The sequence below is a fragment of the Juglans regia genome, chromosome 4 (genome assembly GCF_001411555.2).
Source record: "Juglans regia cultivar Chandler chromosome 4, Walnut 2.0, whole genome shotgun sequence".
Classification (NCBI taxonomy): Eukaryota; Viridiplantae; Streptophyta; class Magnoliopsida; order Fagales; family Juglandaceae; genus Juglans; species Juglans regia.
This window is the reverse complement of record NC_049904.1, coordinates 32,916,303-32,936,140: the sequence shown is the minus strand read 5'-3', so window position 1 is coordinate 32,936,140 and position 19,838 is coordinate 32,916,303. Positions and strand designations below refer to the sequence as shown.

Here is a 19,838-nt window from a genome sequence, read left to right as displayed (position 1 = left end):
TATATATATAAAAATAAAATCACAATAATATTTATCACTATTATATATAAATTAAAAATAAAATCATTATAATATTTATCATTATTATATATAAAAATAAAATAAAATCACTACAATATTTATTAATATTAAAAAATCACTATAATAAAATCATTCTAATATTTATTACTAAAAATAAAATCACTATAATATTTATAAGACCCACATATTTTTCAACTACTTATCAAAAATTCAACAACTCAACATATTTTACATATTCAAACAATTCAAAATACTCTCAATGGGACCTATAAACTCACTCCAATCTCTACACATAACTATTTACAAATATTCATAACACTTCTAAAGTACTCTCAACCTATCTTATCTCATTATTATAACTTTTTTAAATTTTCATATAAAATATAATAAATAATTTAACTTTTTTAAATATTAAAATTATAATAATATTTTATTTAAATTTTGATCTCATCCTATCTTACTGTTCAAACTAGTGGGGAGTGGCACGGCTGCCGAGAATTTTATCAATTATTTTCATCAGCCACTGTGTTAAATCTCACACCCCACACCTCACATGTGAATCGGGTTCACTAAAAAAACCGGTTCTGCATTTTGGAATTTTGGATTCCCTCCTCGTTGAATCTACGAAGCTTTTCTTCCCCCTCCCTTTTGGCTCATCTCTCCGTTGAAGCCCGTCCCTTCCCCCCTCCCTTCGAAATCCCGTCCCCGTGCTTCATCTCCCCCTCCCTTCATCAGTACACATAATGCCCTAACTGGGACTGACTTCATTAAGCTGCGTCTTCGTAATGCTCCAAATTCAGAGGTAAACTCGATGTTCTCCATTTTTACACGGCACTTGCGCACACCTACTGACTTGGCGTTCTGCCATGGTTGTTTTATATTAAAAAAAAAAAAAAGGAAAAAGAAATGAAACACGACACAAAATAGCAGAACACGTCTTCTTCCTCCAGATACACGACGAAGAGGCAGGAAGGATAGGACTTCTGCCTTTGCCTCTCGATCTCGCTGCTCCCTTCGGCGAACTCCGTCGGCGTCGTCGTCTCTGGTTGGTAAGCTCCTGTCCTGTTTTTAAATATCTGGCTGGCAAACTCTGCACCTCCAGATCCACCCGATTTTTGATTTCCAGTTCTTTTAAATCTTTTTGTTTATGTTGATCCACTGCTTCAGTTCAACCCCGAAGGCCATGCTTACCGATCCTCTTTCTTGTTTCTATTCCTATTTTTCCATGCTACGCGAGTCGGCGGCATGTTTGTTGGACCTTGAATGTCCGGCCATTAGGCCATTCTTCTTCTGCTTCATTTTTTTTTTAATTTCGTCTCCCGCCAAACGCAATCCGCACCGTCTTCGTGCGCAAGGGGTGCGCGAGGGGTGCGCGAATTGGACTGCGGATATAATTTTCGTTCAAAAGAAAATTCCACGTTGGTTCAAACCAAACCCAATTCCACAAACTTTACCGCATTTTTCCCACATCTCTGCATCTCTCTCTCTCTCCCTCTCCCTCCACTCGCAACTCGTATCTCTCTCGTCCTCTCTGTGGGTTTGCCACTGATTACTAACAGGAGGACAAATCGATTCGAAACCCTAGAATCTACATTTTATCGGTCTTTCGTCTCGATGCTTTTATCGGAAAGTAGTTATTCGCGCAAGTAAGTCATTCTTTTCTGAATCTCATTGTCATCAATCGTTTTGAGCTCTATACAACGTCTATAAGTTTTTGTTTGCCTTTTATAGAGATTTGATACATAGGGAACTGGATTGCTCGTCCTCCGCTTGTTTCCAAAGAAAATAAACAGTTGTCGTGATTCGTGAACGTATTTTCTATTGCAGGCGCTTTTAATGGAAATTTAAGTTCGAAAATGTAGCGGTAGATGCCTTTGTGCGTGAAACTACATCTATTACCCGTGGTCACCTTCTTTCCAAAACTTGATGAAGCTAAATTTGTGATAGAATACAGTTTAGTACATGGTGTGGTAGAATGAGATTTCCGTACTGATGGATTTGCCACCGGTACGAGATAGGTTGAGAATGAGAGTGATGTGGGATGGATGATTGAACAATTAAGTTTTAGCGAGTCTATTTAAACGAACTATTGTCCATTGTTCTACAATGGAAACAGTTTTAAAACTTTCCTGCATCAAATAGCTTGGAGACTCACGCATTACCATACAACTTCAAGAATATTCAAGTTGGACCACTAGAAACTGATTTGTAGGCCGTTCCTTTCATTTCATCACATAAGAGCGATTGCTCTTTCAATTAATCTTACAAACACCACCTCCAGTTAAGTTTTAATGGTTGTCATCAGGAGTGCTTGAACAGTGTTATCTTTTGAAGACTTATTATCTTTTGGCTCTGAACCCTTTGTAGGAGGTGAATTGAGTTGTCAAGGTGTCGTAGTCAGAGTTTTCTAACCCTACACCATGGCAAAAGTTGCTGCACCTGGTTCTTTAACTTCTAGTTCTCTTCAAATTGGTGGAGGAGCTCTGAAGGTTGGTGCGGCCGTTAAAAGGAAGACTCCATCAGAACTGAGAGTAAGTTGCTAAACTAATGACCTTATTTTGATCAATGCTTGTGGTTTTCAGCTCGAATCATCATTTGCTGTAATATGTTGAGGATGGTCAGTCTTTTGTCATTTAGATGGCTCAATTTTGGCCTGTCCCCAACATGATAGTGGTAGTGAGAAATTACTGTGGCCTGGCAACAATGGTTTATATTGGCTCCAGATCTTTCAATCACTTGTAAATCTTAGTGAGAATGATATGGAATCTACGTTGCAATGCTTTAGTGAGTTTCAACTCTACACCAAGTCATGTCCTTACGCAAAACTTTCCATGCATATGGTTTATGGATGTATTCTATGGTTCATCACTGCTTTATGGTCTTTGGTTGGAATTGATGATGTACTGGTAATTTTTTACTGACTAATCTACATTGAGAAAATTCAACGTCACTCAACAAAAAAATTGGTAAGCATACGGAGTGTGTAGTTTGGTTGACAATTTTCTTAGCCTATGGTAACCATACATCATTGCATGGGATGGCTGTTTCATTTTTATGTGTAACTTCTGTGTGCATCTGCAAGCTCGTATACACTCTAGATGTATGTTATAGAAGATTTCTCATTACTTTCTAAGCGAAATTAATGTTCTAGCTTAGTGCTCTCAGGGGACAATTTGAATTGCATTTAGTTACAATTAACTTCTAGGAAGTCTCCTGTTCATACTAACAAGCAGTAAGAAATTTTATAGAGAAAGGACTCACTGTTCATTCATTGGTGGATGCATGACAGGGAGAGCAATTGAAGCAGGTGAATGCTACAGAGCTTGTAGATGAATCTCCAGCCCCTTTGCTGGGTACTTCAAAGTAGGTGTTTCCTTACTTCTCTTTGAATTATTATTCTTCTTCTGGGTATGTATCTCACCGAAACTTGTTCAATCTCAGCGATACTAATGAAGTGGATCATGGGCTCAGGAAGCCTGAACAATCTAGGAACCTAAGATACATTGACACCCGTATGGATGAAGTATTTCCTGTTAAAAAATCCAGGTTTAGAATGCTTTCTGGAAAAGAAAATGCAAAGGTTAATATATTTCCTTGTATATGAGATTAATTTTATTTTTTTGTGTACCTTCTCAATCTGGTTTAAACCTCTGAATCCGAATGTGATCGTTCCTAGCTTCCTATGTAAAAATAATTTTCTTTTGTTTTATTCAGGAAAATAATTCAATTGAGCCAATTAGCAGCCTCAAGAATATATCTCTGCTTTCAAATTTGGCTGCCAAGAGACGGCACCAAATCTCATGGTATGCCTTCCTGTATGGTCTACTATTTTACAATAAAAGAGCATGTTTCTTCTATAGTTTACACTTTTATCTCTTGCAGTCCAGAAAGTTCTGTTGCTTCTGCTGAAGATGCCGAAGATGGTGTGGCACAAGCTTTTCAAACGATTGGAAAGTGTAGTCAAAGTACATTCCGTAGTGTTAGCGAGCTCTCATCAGGTGGTGATAGATCATCTGGCTTGGCAAGAGTTGATATGGTATATACTCTATGCGGTTTCCTTTGAAAAATATTTAAGCTTAAAATTTGATATGAATAAGTCACCACTTCTTTTCATAGGATAAAGCATTAAAAGGACTGGCTGTCCCTGACCCTCCTGCCATTTCTGGTTTACCTCATGATTCTTCCAAAAGACATGGGGATCCTACAACTTATTCAGGCAATTTCTGCTCTGAATGCCATATACCTGGTGCAAAGGCTCCTTTAGATTTTACACTGAAAACTCATATGCGGCTGGTGTCCTCTTACCCAGTGAACCGGTGAGTGTACATGCATATCTAAGGTCATCATGTTCTTAATGGTTTGGTTATTGCCAGTGATTGAATCATCCTATGGGATGGTTCATAGTGGGCATTATATTCCTGCATTGACGCTTTAGCTGGGATGAATGCTATTTATCTACACACAATTTTCTTTTCATGCGTTTTATTAATCGGACCACCATTTCCTTTCCTTTTGGATGGTCATAGTGAGCATTATATTCCTGCATCGACGCTTTAGCTGGGATGAATGCTATTTATCTACACAATTTTCTTGTCATACATTTTATTAGTTGGACGACCATTTCCTTTCCTTTGCATGTACACGAAAAAGATATTTCCTTGCATGTCTTATATCATATGGACTTGTTTCTGCAATATTTGACTTTGAAGATTGTAGAATCAAAGTGAGATGCTTGAGAAAGTTTTTCTGTCTTGGTTCTCGGATTTTGATTAAAAAAAAAAAATTGATGAATTCAGAAACTTCTGATTGAGATATTTCCTTATCCTCGATTATGCATCTTTTAAAAACTTGAACTCAACATTTCTTCTTGCCAGTTTTTTCTGTTGAGGGTTGTATCTTCAAACGCATCATGGGTCAGCATGCATTCTTTTTGGGTCTACCTTTTTCTTGACTGTAATTTAATGGGTTTTCTTTCAGATCTGTCTGTTAATGAAAATTCTACTTTGGTTTTTAATCTTTGACAAATAAGTCTTGCTATTAAGTACACAAAATAATGGTTATGTACTGATAGCATGATCGTGAAAGACAAAAATCTTTTCATTTTGTTATCTACTGCGAACTATGTAACATTAATCGACATGCTGTGATCATGCCAAGAGCACGGGATGTAATTCAAATACATTGCTCATTGTTTATCCATACGATAGCCTGATTGGCTATTCTCATTGGTGAACTGACTTTATCTTGTTTTCCTGTATATAGAATTCACAGGTCAATAATGTCAAGTACCATGCCACAGCTCCCATTCCAATTTGGTCATTTTGAGGGTCAGAACAACAGACATAGCTCAGTGCACACATCCACTTTGCATGCCTTAAATTCTAAAGTTATGCATTCTTGGGTTTATCCTCAATCTACCTTACCACCTTCTCTCATCTCAGTGTTGACCTCGTCAGCGGCAGATGGAGGTGTGTCAATGTTTACTTCCACAAGCTGACCCCATCCCCATCCCCATCTTCCCTCAACCCCAACCATGGTCCTTAATGCTTTTCCCTTTTGTGCAGTGGAAATGGATTTTCTAAATAAACGACAGCTTGCATGGGAAGACTCTTTTCGTAGTCTTTACTACATGCTTCGGAATCATTTTTGCAATCTCTTTTATGGTAATCACCTATTCTTACGCCAGTACAATTTGTTTATCAAATCCTATCAAGTATGTATGCATAGAGTACCTTCTGAACTCAGATTAGAAGCAGTTAATTATGCTCTAGAGTAGCACCACAATGTGATCCCTTTGGAACTTAAATCCTAAATTTACAATTATATTATGCCTGAATAATTTTTATGAGTTGCAACAATAAGGATCTGGATTTTTATTAAATCTGTAAAAAATCCTTTTTCATGATAGTTGTCAATGGATAATGGTTTCATATTGCACATACCATAGGTTGTCTGGAAGAAAATATGCATGTTTATGTTCATTGATGCTGCCTACTGAACGTTTTTTTATTCTTAGACTCTTTACTATTTCTTCCACCAGTTAAATCTCATTTTAGTGTGAAACTCTACGTTGATGGACTGATTTTATTGAAAACTTTGTAGTCTGTACTTCACACTTTGTGGTTATGTTCAACGGTGGTGATGGCTTGAGGAGGACCAAGTGCTCATGCAGTGCTTATATCTCCCGTTCAACGAAAGGTTTGAGATCATTGTTGAGAGAACATGTAAGATGTACTCCTTCAGTTTTCAAGCTTTTTATTTGGAGCTTGTACCTGTTTTTTATTAAGCAAAAATTTGTAGTCTTTTGTTTTCTTATTTATTGTGTAGTGCATGGCTAAGAAGTAGTTTTGCTTTTGATAGAACATGTTTGTAGGGCTGGCAATCTGTGCCACAGGGTTGGGTTTGTGTTGGGTCATATATGAGTCAATTTGAACAGCTAAACAGGTCACACACCCTAACTCAAACACAACACAACCTGTCTATGTGGGCCAGGGAGTTGACTAGACAATACACGACCCAATATATCCTGTATAAGAAACTAGTTATGGACCCTTGTTACAACACAACACGACGAGGTATGACCCATTCCTTGCATAGTCACGAACAAGTAATCGGGTCGCTCGAGTTATCCTGAAGGGTACGCAGCCGATTTATGTTCAATTTTAATCTTATCATTCTGTAATGGTATTAGGTTCACAGGTCGCTTCAAAGATTGCTAACCCTTATTTTTGGCATTTCTTAGTGAAAGAGATTGTTTTATAATCCAAATGTTATGTTGATAACCCTAGATTCTATTTTGTTTCTTCTTTTTTCTTGTACTTTAAAGCTGGCACAAATTGAACTTGCCTTGTTTGAAGTTAGGATTTTACTGAGGTGGTGGTAGTAAAGTACATAGATTTAAGGATTTTAGAGCTCTGACTTGAATTGTTAAATTTAAGAGAATATCTGATTTCTATCTATGAATGTGATTAATCTTCGAATTTAGTTCTACATTAGCAAATGCAAGTTTTGACTTAATTGTTGGAATTTGAAAACTTTATTTGCAATAACATTAGATGAATAACAAGCCACATTGATAGAATTATATTTGGTTGTAGATTTAGGAGAGATAGACGTATGAATAATTGTACAATATATTTTGATCATCTAATGCTGCCTGAGATTGATATTGTTCCAAGAATTTGTAGACCTTACATAAATTATGTACTGCTGAACTGTTGCCATGATAGAATGTATTCTTCGATTTCCACACCTTGTCACATGTATATTTTTCCTTTAAATAGATTTCTATATGTTCAATATTGTCTGACATCTTATTTTGTTGCAATTAATGTTTTCTAGGATGTTTGTTTCTCTATGCCTCTTTGCCATTCTGAAGTAGAGCAAGCAACTACTGAAGATCTGGTCGAGCTCTCAGAGATTGTGAAGCATAATTTAGGCCAGGTTTATATCTCTACCTTTTATATTTGGCAGTCTGCTCTCACTTAAATTTTCTGAATTCAGGCCTGAGGTGGACCATGAGATATAACCACCGTGTGGGACATTGATGATTATTGTCCCACTAAGGAGTTTATTCTAGTCCTGGAATTGCCTCTTGCTGACTTATCGACCAATTGAAATAAGAAGGCTTTTGGTTAGTTTGAAAACCAAAAGGGAAACCTGACTAGTTTTAATATAGGATGATGTGGGTCTCCATTTTGCAAAGATATTGGTTGCAGCATGGTGAGCATGTATGCCATTCCCTCTGAACTTATCACATATTTGGAAGGAGCAGGTCCATCTTCTCTGCAAGGAAATCTTGTTTATAATTAGCTGTGTATTATGCCGTAGTTAGGGAATTGGTCTACTACTTTTGATATCATTTCTTGTGCATTTATAGTCATTGGACTTTCCTTTGAAATGCTATGCAGACTCGGCGCGTGAGTTCCTCATCTGACATCGATAATAGCTCACAATCTTTGCTGGTTTTCAGTGGCAATAAGAGCGTACATGGTTTATATGATTTCTTGTTAAATTATAGGTCAGCACATTGTAAATTAAGTTTCTAAAAGATTACTGTTTTCATAACTTGATTTTTCAGATACTATATTATCAGTGTAAATGGTTTTCTTCATGTTTCTTATGTCCATTATCATGTTGCCAAATCTCACTCCTTTTTCTTGTGGTTTTCTCTAGATCTTTCTTGACCTTCTTAGCTGGTATGGATGTTCCTTTATTGTGTTCACCTGTGCCATTTAAGAATGCTGCTCTATCTGCTCCAGAGGTACGTATAAAACATGTAAATTAGGGGTTCCTCTGCCAATAAAGTTCAGCATATAATAGGTGTTATGGAAGTTCAAAACATGCTCAAACCATAATATTGAGTCATTCTCTCATCTAGATTGCCAAGTCAGCATATCTAGTAGTTGCTTTATATCACACTTTTAGCTCTTGCCCATGTCTGGTTTTGGTTCAAGCATGATTCTCCAAACCTATATTGCCATTGCAAATGCTAATTGTTGTAAAAAACCTGCATCGCTGCCTTTACTATGTTACCAGTAACTTATTGCCAATGCGATATCACTTCTGCGGTACTACAGAAGCAGAAAGTTGTTTGACGTGAATGTTCTATTACTTGCATTTATTCAGTGTACAAACATATAAATGTTAGGAACACTTCTTTGAGTCAACAAATATATGTTAACAAAAAAACAAATATATGCTGTTATTGCTCATTGCTGTGAAACATATTATTGAAATTTATTGTTTTTTCCTTTTGGTTTGCAGGTAAAGTGCATGGAGTGGAAAAGAGCAGATCATATTGCTTGTCCTCCTAAAGAATCCAGTGATGGTGGTGAACATGTGCCCGGTTCTTCTGCCGGCCTCTGCTATAGCATTGAAATCAAGGATGCATATCTTCCACCATGGATTATATGTAGTATGTGTGCCGTTATGGGTTCTGAAGGGAGAAGCTTTGAGGCAAGGTATCATAAGGGGTAGATTTTGTAACATGATACCGAGTCTTGATGATTTTAACATGCTCGAGTTATTCTCTCACTTCCTATAATATTGCTTTGGTATTCCTTTTTTTGGGGTGAGGGGTGTGTCACAGCTAGAAAGTGCCATCACTCTTAAACGAACAAAATTAAAGTGGGTAGGTTGAGGACCCCCTATCAAGTGTATCTTAAAGTGGGCAAATTTTTTGGTTATGATAGAATAGACATTTAAGTTGCTTTACTGGAAGTAAGGGGAAGTTGTCCAGGAAAAGACGAGATAAGCTTTGAGGCTTCTCTAGATTGATTTTGTTGATTAAGTTGCATGAATTAATGTTATGAAAGGTTATTCTTTTTCCCTATTTTTTCCAAGGGATGAACCCAGTGTATCCAATTTATCCTTGATGGTCTTAATTGCTTGTTTTTCCCTATTGGTTTTGCACATTGTTTTACAGAATAGAGTTTCACGAGCATTTGGTTAATAAAATGGTTTGAATTAAATGTGTTATTAGACAATGGCTACGTATATTTAGCTCTTACCGATTTTAATTTTGGTGCTCTTTCAGTTTTATAACGGAACCTACCTCAGTTGGGTTGAATGTAGCTCTTGGTGCAGCTTGTAAGAAATCTGATTCTCAAGCTGCAGAGGGTGAGTGCTTGCAAGAAAGCAGCTATGATTTTGGTATTCCAGACGCCATCATTACTCCGTACTTGTGCTCAGGTTTATTAAAAGGCTTGAAGTACTCTGATGGTTCTTATACAGCTTCACTTTCTCCTCTTTGACATTCTGCTTTCGGGATCTTTGCCAGATACAACAATATCCCGTTTTCACTAATCGTTGCTGATTTATGGTCCTTTTAACCCCTGCGTTTTCTCCTTTCTTTTGCATTGCAATCTTGTATAATCATATCAGTAACAGTGTAACATTGTTGATTATTGCTTTTGTAAAACTCGTTGAACAATCTTTTAAGATATTTCACCATTTTGATGAAGTAATATTGGCCGGTCCCCCTAGTCAGGTTAAATAAAAATGATAAAAGGTGATAGTTATGATGAAACTTGGAAGGCTTGCTTCCTCATGTCTCAAATCTAGCATATATGGTAAGAACTAAGAAGGATTTTTGCGCATATCCATGGTTGATAATCTGATCGTGGGCTTGAGTGCTCATAGCTACAGACCCCACTTTTGAGTTTTGAGTACAGAACTTCAATCGAAGTGGGAAGGTCAGATTAAGGCAGGAGGCCTATGCGTTGCAATTCGATCTAAAAATGAACCATGGGACTGAATATCCCCGTATTAATGCATCTTATATAAATAAAGAAATTGAGATTCTCGATTTGTTCATGGTTCACTACTCGGGCGTCAAAACTATTGTGCTTAATGTAACTATGTTCAATAGAGTTTGGCATCAAATTGACATTCATGGATTGGCCGATATGCCTAAACGACTTGGCAAGTCCCATGTTGACACCTTGTCTTTCAAACATAAGAGCTTTCAAATGTTCTCCATGACGCATTAGCTAGTAGGACATGCCAATATATGGAACTCTTTCTTTTCCTACAATATTTATGGGATGCGTTAAGACAGACTTGTAAAAGCATTTCAATTGTTTCAAAAAATCGAGTACAATGATGTCAAGTAAATCAAATTCAAAACTGTTTGAATGGTAGCAACAACCGAGCTTGATATACCCCAAAAAGTATGCTGCCACTCCGGAGTATTCGTCTGGTTTGCGGACACCGCTGTGGTCTTCATGTGTGTCTAGAAAGAGAACTTGAAAGCCCCCACCTTGGAATCTGTTACTGTGTCCCAAAAGGAAAGTTTTTGCTGTGCCCTTTTCTCCTCTGCTTCCTGCACCAACTGCTCCAAGGTTCCAGGGAAAGAAGTTTCAATGGCATTCTTAAACTTGTCATACAAATTCACTCGGTCTCTTGTTCCAGATACCAGTGTGTTTGCATTTGGCCTCTTAAGAAAGTCCAAGACATTCAACAAATTCCTCCTGCAACATGTAAACCATATATAATTTTTTTTTTTCTTTTCGAGTTCTGTCCTAGAAGACTGGATATTACAGAATAGGCATGCATGATAGAGTTAGCAGAGCAGTATATCAATTATTGTGAAACAACTACAAGAGAAATGCCATTAAACTGCTAGTATAATCTATTCCAGTCCTTTAAGTTGGGTGAAATATCAGGGGATGAAGCCAAGTTTCAACATGTAGTAATGATATTGTTGTTGATGCATTCTGGAAAAACTGGAGAAGATTTACATGGACCTTAAGCTAAAATTTTTCATTTTGTTTCTGTTTGCATATCATATGTCAAATCTTCATTTTTTTTTTCAAATTGCTGTTCTGACTGGAGTGAAAGTAATTTCTTTCCACAGATGAAATTCGCCACAAGCAGATAAGGGGGTTCTTTAAAACCATAAGATTAATAGATATCACAAGGATACCTGCTAACATAATTCTGTGTAATGGCAATGGATTCCTCCAGGTTAATCACCAAATGCCACCATCCATTAGGCACAAAGATCACCTCCCCAGCCCTACAGATGCACTCAATAGGTTTCTTTTTCCAAGTTTTTGTTGCACCATAGAAGTTCATGAACCACTCAATGATTGAAACAGGACATGCTACCTCAGCACCATCTGGGCTTGGGTGCACCCCAGGTGGAACCACATCAGGAGGAAACAAGACCCACTTCTTGGAACCCTTGATAACTGCATTCCAAGCTGATGTGGAATTGGGATCAATGTGGAACGATGAACCAGACCCAGCTGGTCCAATTATAATCCACCTATAATCTGGCCTCTCATTACCCAAAACATTGAACAAATCCTCCCCAAAATACACTGGAACTTCATATTCTGAACCCAATTTTGGAACTTTTTCTGCAAATTTTGGGTCAAATAAATACAATGGCCTTTCTTCCCTCGTGTGATCCGAGTACTTAAAGTACTCCTCAAGCTTCATCTCCACCGGTCCAACTGCAAATCGAACATCACCACACAATCGAACCAAATAATCTCTGTCCCATTTTTTGGGTGCAACCCAATTATCCAAACACCCTTCCAGCAAAACCGGCTTATTTGGTTCCTCAAAGTTCAACACGAATTCTTCAACCGAAATGCCTTTCCTTCGTATTATATTATCTCTTTCAAGCCACTCAGGTTTCATTTCAAGATTAGCACAGAGCCAACTCTGGAAAAGATAATCAGAATAAAAATCCCTCACCCTCAAACGGGAAACACAAATATCCGAAACCTCGAATGAAGGGTAAGAAGCGGCAATATAAGTAGATTTCCAAGACCCATTATAGGAAAAACCACCATTTAGATTTTCCAGAACAAGGTTCCTCCAGAGTGGTTCATGATTAGTGAAAACATAGAAGGATTTGCTAACCGTGGCCAAGACACCCAAGTGGGTTCCATCCAGGAGGCCTAGGATGTCAAGAACAAGCTCATCGGTAAGGGTTTGGAGGTTACCTAAGCCAGTATTTCTGGAGTTTATACAACCTGGGTTGAGGTAGAGATTGCCCAGTGGTTGAACCCCGTGAGTGTGTGATGGAGGAGCTGAGGTCTTAAGGCTAAAACCTTCTCCAGTATCTTCTTCTTCTTCTTCGTACTCCTGGTATGGCGATTCATTGTTTTTGGAAATGGAACTTTGCTTTCTGGAAACAGCTCTATTTGCAGAAATCTTGTTTTCGTTTTTGCGTTTGTTCTTTTTCTTTTTCTTTATGGTTTGAGAAAGCATTGACCTGCAGCTCAGCATTGTTGGACGTTTTGCGCGACGATGATTGTAGAGGCGGAGGGTTTAGCCATCGGTGGAGAAGCTGAAAGGTTTTGTCGTTTCATATAATCCACCAAAGCCCAGGCCCAACATGGATTGGGCTCAGCCTGGGCGGGCTTAAACCAGCTATCAAGGCCGTTAAGTACAAGACTTAGACCCATAAGAAGCGAAATGATTTGTACAAATTTTAAATAAATAATTCCCATGTAAACTTTTGTAAAAAAATAGACTCACCTAAAAAGTGTAAAATATCTATTATTTATTAATGAGACTCATTTTTTTACAAAAGACATGTGATTTATTTATTTAGTATATACATATATATCCCCTCTCAAATTTCAATTCACTCACTCGTTAGAATTTATTGTGCATTACCAAACTTCAGCTAATGAGGCCTTACCTTATACTTTGGATATTGATAGTTACAGACAATGGAGTGTTTGCTCTTACTATTAAAAATCTTGCCATTTTCGATTACTTGCTGATTTAACACATTTTAAATGCTTTCATATGTCAACTATTTAAATAAATTTTAAAATATCTCATATACAATATAATTAGGGATGATAAAATCAAAGATAATGAACAACATTATTCTTGAAATTCAGAACACAAGGGATACCACAAAAAAAAAAATTTTAAAAAAAAAGTAGATAACAGATCAAAGTGACAGCCATTTGCAAACGATGGAGAATCAATCCTTTGTTTGTTGATCAGGCTGGATGAAACTTTTTTCAAATGCTTTTTACCTCATTAACTTATGCCTTGCTTTGAAGTTTTAACAGCACCGTAAGTCTCAGCCCTTTACCTTCTACATTGCAAAGTATCCATGAAGCCAAATCATTGTAATAATAACAATAAAAATTTGTCCCATCATTCACTCGGTGGGATTTATTTTGAATAAAGGTAAGCCATTTTAGTCACTACACGGTAGGCGTCCTTTTTGAGCAAGGTTTTGAATGAAGCCACTGAGTGTTGCCATCGTATTCCGCTGCCAGTTGATATAGCAACTGCACCTTTAAAAAAAAAACAAAGAAAAAGATAGCAATTCATGCATCATGGACACAAGAATGTCATGAAGATTTTGACATTAGTCCTTCAAAACGAAGCTTCCTAGCTCTTTCATGGTTTTGGTCGGTTGAGAAGGAAACTGCACAAAATCAGACAAGAAATACCACATATGCTCCGACAACACCATTTACCCCTCATTCAACCCAAAAGTCAGAACAAAAAGGTCGAATTATGTGGGGTTGTTCAATCCTATAAATAAAGCTATAAGAGAGAGATGAAATCAAAAGGACGAAAAGAAAACCCTTGCCTGAAGGAGAGATTGTTCTTGAATCCTACAAGAATAGAAACTGCATACTTTCGATGGTAAATCATACATGAGATTATGTGCTTGAATCCTACAAGAATAGACACTATTTTTTTTTTTATGGAAATCATACATGAAGATGCAATATACAGGAAAATTGTCAAAAGACAGTCTGGAGCTCAAGTCCAAGTACACGAGCAGGCATGCCTATATCATATAAATGTTTCGCCGATCAAGGAGCAAAATACAGTCAATCACAAGAAATGAAACAAAAGAATACCTCACAATTCAACCACTTTTGCAGCAACCAAGAACCCAGAAAAAGAATGTAAAATCTAAGCATAGAAGTCGAAATCAGGAATTCACTAGCTGTCCACAAGCATAAGGATAGACACCCAACGGATACGGAAGAATTGAGAATGCATTTACACTTGCGTGCTTGTAAGACATCTCCATGGCCTCACACGAGGGCCCTTGTCTAGAAGCATTAGCAAGCCCATAGTGCTGGTTGAGAGGCCACACATGTACCTGCAATATTATAAATGCAACAAATAAGAGACTAAACTACTTTTATCGATCCAGACTTAAACACCACTACCAAGAGGCGAAGATCTCCAGGTCAAAAAAATGTGTTACTACCCCCCAAAAAAATGCATGTTGTTCCCGTGATAATCACAAAATTAATAACCACTCCAAATTGAGTATAATTATCTTTGTATTGGGAAAAAAATAGTATAATTCTCTTTTACTACAAAGGATTGTTTTCTCCCTTTTCAGATTCCAGTTTTCTCCCTTTCTGGGTTTTGGACCTTTTTCTCTGAATTCATTTTAAGCGCTAGCATTTAACATGTGTCTCACTGCATGGTAGGGGTTTGCGGCTAAATACAATGTCATCTGTTGAAGAAAAAGACACTTACTTGCTTTGACGAGATCTCTTTTTCCAGAAAATAAATGAGGCAATCCACTGAACAAAAAACACAAAAGATAAAACAAAGTATAAGTGCTAAAGCTAAAATAGTTTTTTCTCTTAGGAAAGCTGTATAATGATAAGTTGACGGAAAATCAAAAGTTGCTGAAATAGCTATCACATTTCCTGCTATAAAACAGCAAAACTATTATAATGATCTTGAGGTCTAATATAGGATCAAAGGATAATACTGTTCAAGAAAATGCAATATTATTTCAGCTTCTAACATATAAAACTGTAAGCAAATGGATGAATAAAGGAAAGAAACAAGAAGAAGAGATAAAACAAGAGCCATATTTTTGCAATTGGAAATATAGCTCAATAAGGATGCAAAGTAGCTATGGTGTTCACTGGGGACAAATAGCTGACAAGTTTCTTGTGTTAAGTACGATAACATTGACAAAACTGTTGAAAGCAAAAAGAACGGGTGGAGGCAGATAAAGAAAATAAAAGAGAAAAAAAAATGTAGTCAACTTATCAGAATATGAAAAGCGTGGCTTAGAAAGAGAGGAGCTGCAAGATGTTAATAGCTCAAATGAAGCAAATATGAGAAGAATTCTCTACTTCAAATTCTAGTTCAATTGAGTAATTTTAAAAACAGAAGTTTTTTTTTTTTCAACTTAAAAATCCAGTTCGCATAAAGTTGTAAACTGCTAATCATTCTAGCAATTTAAAGATATTGATAAAAGGGCAGCAAATGCACCGTGGCAATCATCCACATAATCGTATTTTGAGGCTAGAAGTTTTAGTAGAATGATGTAATTTCCCGTTGGTCAACACCAAAGAGTTTCCAGAATTACCTTAAAAACCGATATAAATGAAAAGCTTCCTAGAAGAGATGGCTTCTTTATAGTCATTTGCCTTTCTGGTGACATTTCCTTGCACAAATGTTGAGCTATTTCCTTCAGTAGTACCATTTGAGCTTTATCAGTACGCATGGAAATGATTGCCTGCCTCATTGATTCCCTGTCTGCCTCAAGTGCCTGAAGCCTCAAATAGAGCTTCTTAATGTCTGGATCCGCATGATCAGCCCGATTCAGTGACATTGGAGTGGTTACATATTCTTCAGAAATACCAACTCCAGCTTTGGGATTGGTAAAACCACCATTCGGTACTCCATTATGGACAGAGTCAATGGTATAAACTCTGTCACTCATGTCATCTGCCATTTCAGATGCATTATCAAACTTTCTCAAATTAGTGTCGTCCTCTACCTGTGAGACATCCTCTGTATTAATGAAACTGCTACTGGGCCTCGGATATTCTGTGGAAATATCTGGACCAGTTTCTTTGACCACCCCCATGAACGAACTTGGTTCGTTGTAAAATCTACTGGAGTCTCTTGACCGCCTGGGAGAGTGACCAACTACCACCTTTTCTAGAATGTTCTTTGAACCAGAGAAATCCCCATCCAGCCGACTGTTGCTGGGACTTCTCTCCATCTGGAAGACTCTATTTTCCAAGTTTTTCAGCTGGTCTTTAGCACAAGGGGTCTCACCAAATGCATATTTCTCAACATCATCTCCATCATTTTCATCCTCCAAAGGAGCTTGGGTCTCGTGTAATCTACATTTCAAAGGTGGGTAGTCATACATGGGGAGTTCGATTTGCGTATCAAACTCCACCATGCTAGAGTAATGGCTAAGCCCACTTCTCTCACCCTCCACCTCAGCCTCTGTGAGCCCATAACTCATCATCCTATGCTTATAAGCCTGCACTTCACAAGTAAGCGAATGAATGACCTGCTCTCTCTTATATAACAAATCTTCCAAAGCCATAAGCTCCTGTTGGTCATGTGCCATCTTCTCCTCTGCAAAACGCTTGAATTGTCGGGCCTCCATTTGGATCTCCGCCTTCTCCCTTTGCAACCTCAATATCATCGACATGGCCTCATTTGTAGCTGATGAAGAGGCATTTCTCTCTTCCTCCAATTCAGTATGCAAATCCTGAATTGCTTCCTGTTGACTACTAACCATCTCACGGAGCAGAGCACATTCGTTCTCAATCTGAATCCTAGCATTTGAGAAGAAATCGAACCCTGGTATGGAGAATCGGTTACGCTCCTCAAACTCATCATACTTTCGTTTTACAGACCGAAGCCAAGTACCTGAAGAGCTACTGATCAAGGAACAGCTACACCCACAATTACAGCATTTCAAAAAATCCCTTGACGAAGAAGATGCTTCCAAATCCATAAACCAATTTGCATTCAACCTCAAATATATCCCAGATCCAATTGCAAAAATGGATCGAACATATCAAGATATCAAGAATCTATATGAGAGACAAAAATATAATTTTTGAGGTCTAAAATCCTGCCTCTTGAATGTAAATCCTCCATCAATGAATCCTCCCTCTCCAGCCCAACCACCAGCTATTGTTCCTCTGAACCAACAAAATCACACGCAAGGCTCCAGAAGAAACAAACAGCAAAATTGAAACTCCAAGAATCGAAGAACCTTTTACAAAAAATATATATGTATATGTTAGGAAATAACAGAGAGAAAATTTACCCGGTAAAAGTATACCTGTACTTCAAGGAATATAAAAAGATGTTTCTTTTTTATGAGAATAGTCGACGATGCACGATAAATTTCCCGTGAGCCACAGGGAAAATCTCAACAAACAAAATCGGAGCTTTCCATAGAAACAACTTTCCCGGAAGTTATCCACAAACAGATTTTTAACTGGAACCAACAGAACCAGGCAGAAAGATAAAAAGAGAGGGGAGTACCTTGGAATAGCTTGGAGAACCAAGTAGCAGAGGAAGTCGTTGTCGCCGAGAGCTAAAAATGGAGGTGATTTTTTTTTTGCCGGGAAATATCTTCCTTAGAAAATCGATCCGGAGAAGAGCTAGCGGCAAAACAACCAAACAGGCGCCTGGAAATATTTTTTTGTTGCAGGAATGATGTTTGGAGGTAAAGAAATTCGAAGAGGGAATAGAGAGAGATATTTAGAAACCGCAGATTTTTTTCAATTTTTGTCCCTTGGCTGGAGTTGCTTTATTCGATTCGTTAAAGGCCTTCTCGATATGCAATGAAGAGAGACGGAGACAGAGAGGGAGACGCTCTGGGCAGGGAGACCCAGCACACGCCCAACGATCGCAAACGGAGAAAAAGAAGGTGTAAGAGAGATGGACGGCTGTTGATGAGTCAGAATGGATTTAGGATATTTGGGCGGTTGAGATGGATGGCGCTTTAAAAAAATTAAAAAAAACACACCTTTGGCTTTTTCACTGGACTTCTCTTTCTTTTTTGTTTTTTGTTTTTATTGACAACCTTTTTCACCTGACTATCTCGACTGTTGTAGCGCGAATGAGTTCGATTGTTGTCTACCAACGGTCGAGATTTACTGCATCATATATTAATTATTACCTTAATGAATAGATTTGAACGGATGTTATCATTTATAATTAAAAAACTATAATGTTAAGGGTACAACGTTATTCGTTTTAATAATTTAAGATTTGAACGGATGTTGTCATAAGTGTCATAATTCAATGTGATGAGAAAAATATTCTTTCAAAGTTAATGTCTGAATTTAATATGCATAAAAGAGATAAATTGTAATAATTTTTTTTTAGATAGTATTAAATAAATATTAAATACTGTTGTAGGACCAACTTCCTAAATTTATTTATGTATTGTAATTGAAATAAGATATTGATTCAGTGGTGTGAAGTTGACGCCATTCTTGGTATATATAATCGGAGCCACCTTGTCTTCTTGGATGATTGATCTGTAATTAAAAAATAGATGACAGACAAATTCAAAGTCATCATATTTATTAATGGGATGTGCGCCCCCATCTCTCTCTCTTTTGATGGTAGCCACTTACTTTTTCACTCCTTGTTTGCAAATTACTCTTCATTTGCTCCCATTTCAAGCATCAGCAGTGTTACCATCCTACTTCAACTTCGCGATCACTGGGACAGGTTTCTAGAGCTGCCTTACTGAGTCATCAATTTCTCTCGTATTTTTTAAGATAAGTATCAACTTCAACTGGTCCTGATTCTTGATCTATCATCCTGCATAAAAATACATGAGAATGTATGTGATTTAGCAGACATTTTTCCTTATCGATATCAAGAATAGTCGCTGAGAAATGCTCTCCAGAATGATAACAGTATCTCCTGTATTATTGAATGATCCATTAATGGGGGGTCTCGTTTCTTATCTGCTTCCAAGGCATTGAAGAAACATGTTTTTAGGACGTGAAACCTCAAAAGGCAAAGCATATAAGGTTCCAAAATGTCAGAAAAGCGTGGACAACAAAAGAAGAAAGATCAGAAATTGAAATGCGAAAGACTATTCCAAATCACGACTCTCCATAACATCATTGCGGATTTTAAACGCACGCACTGACAAAAAGAAGCTGCAGAAGAAAACAAGACCCCATCTGTGAGATATAGAATGATTGTTTCTATATCTGATACCATCAATTATGACTGCTGTTAACACAATCTGTCATGTGCTCCGCATGTTCAAATATGCTGCACAAGTTGTAATATGACAAAACGAACACAGTAACAAAGACAATAAAGGCCAGCGAAAAGGAAACAAAAGAAAGAGAGAGACACTGGGGCTTCTTCTCCATTGTTTTTTCTCTTGAAAAGTGGAGCTTGCATCTCGTCGGCTCCGTGGCCCCCCATCCTTCACATGCCCATCTCGTCGACTCTGCACGGCCAGGCCACCCCCTGTCCATCACCTTCTCCAAAAAAACTGCCATGTTCTCAATCGGCATGTCCAACCAAAACTCATATAATCCCAA

The 19,838-nt window shown here is 37.5% G+C and overlaps 3 protein-coding genes across 7 annotated transcripts; 1 reads left to right on the top strand and 2 right to left on the bottom strand.

Moving 5' to 3' along the window:
• Positions 1-583: 583 nt before the first annotated feature.
• On the top strand, positions 584-10,051 carry LOC109013494. 4 transcript variants are annotated; one of them, XM_018995598.2, is made up of 16 exons: positions 636-823; positions 919-1,070; positions 2,389-2,552; positions 3,311-3,384; positions 3,463-3,601; positions 3,736-3,824; positions 3,904-4,057; positions 4,138-4,337; positions 5,284-5,489; positions 5,586-5,684; positions 6,124-6,245; positions 7,363-7,464; positions 7,932-8,041; positions 8,197-8,284; positions 8,788-8,984; positions 9,560-9,788. In XM_018995598.2, the coding sequence occupies exons 3-16, from the start codon at positions 2,442-2,444 to the stop codon at positions 9,774-9,776; spliced, it is 1,908 nt and encodes a 635-aa protein (XP_018851143.1). In that variant the 5' UTR covers positions 636-823; positions 919-1,070; positions 2,389-2,441; the 3' UTR covers positions 9,777-9,788. The 4 variants fall into 4 exon arrangements, with proteins under 4 accessions (XP_018851144.1, XP_018851143.1, XP_018851142.1 ...); XM_018995599.2 differs by lacking the exon at positions 919-1,070 and having other exon boundaries at positions 584-823; positions 9,560-10,051; XM_018995597.2 differs by lacking the exons at positions 636-823; positions 919-1,070 and adding an exon at positions 1,404-1,667.
• Positions 10,052-10,555: 504 nt separating this feature from the next.
• LOC109013493 (F-box protein At5g06550) lies at positions 10,556-12,832 on the bottom strand. The gene is made up of 2 exons (XM_018995596.2): positions 11,450-12,832; positions 10,556-10,994 (listed from the first exon to the last, which is right to left on the bottom strand). The coding sequence occupies exons 1-2, from the start codon at positions 12,766-12,768 to the stop codon at positions 10,757-10,759; spliced, it is 1,557 nt and encodes a 518-aa protein (XP_018851141.2). The 5' UTR covers positions 12,769-12,832; the 3' UTR covers positions 10,556-10,756.
• A 673-nt stretch (positions 12,833-13,505) lies between these two features.
• Positions 13,506-18,198, bottom strand: LOC109013492 (myosin-binding protein 7-like). Of its 2 annotated transcripts, XR_001999591.2 has the most exons (5): positions 17,803-18,198; positions 15,869-17,527; positions 15,019-15,065; positions 14,382-14,629; positions 13,506-13,802 (listed from the first exon to the last, which is right to left on the bottom strand). XR_001999591.2 is itself a non-coding variant. In XM_018995595.2 (4 exons), exons 2-4 carry the CDS (start codon positions 17,261-17,263, stop codon positions 14,527-14,529), a joined length of 1,545 nt encoding a protein of 514 aa, XP_018851140.1. In that variant the 5' UTR covers positions 17,264-17,527; positions 17,803-18,198; the 3' UTR covers positions 14,194-14,526. The 2 variants fall into 2 exon arrangements, 1 of the variants encoding a protein (XP_018851140.1); XM_018995595.2 differs by lacking the exon at positions 13,506-13,802 and having other exon boundaries at positions 14,194-14,629.
• Positions 18,199-19,838: the final 1,640 nt, after the last annotated feature.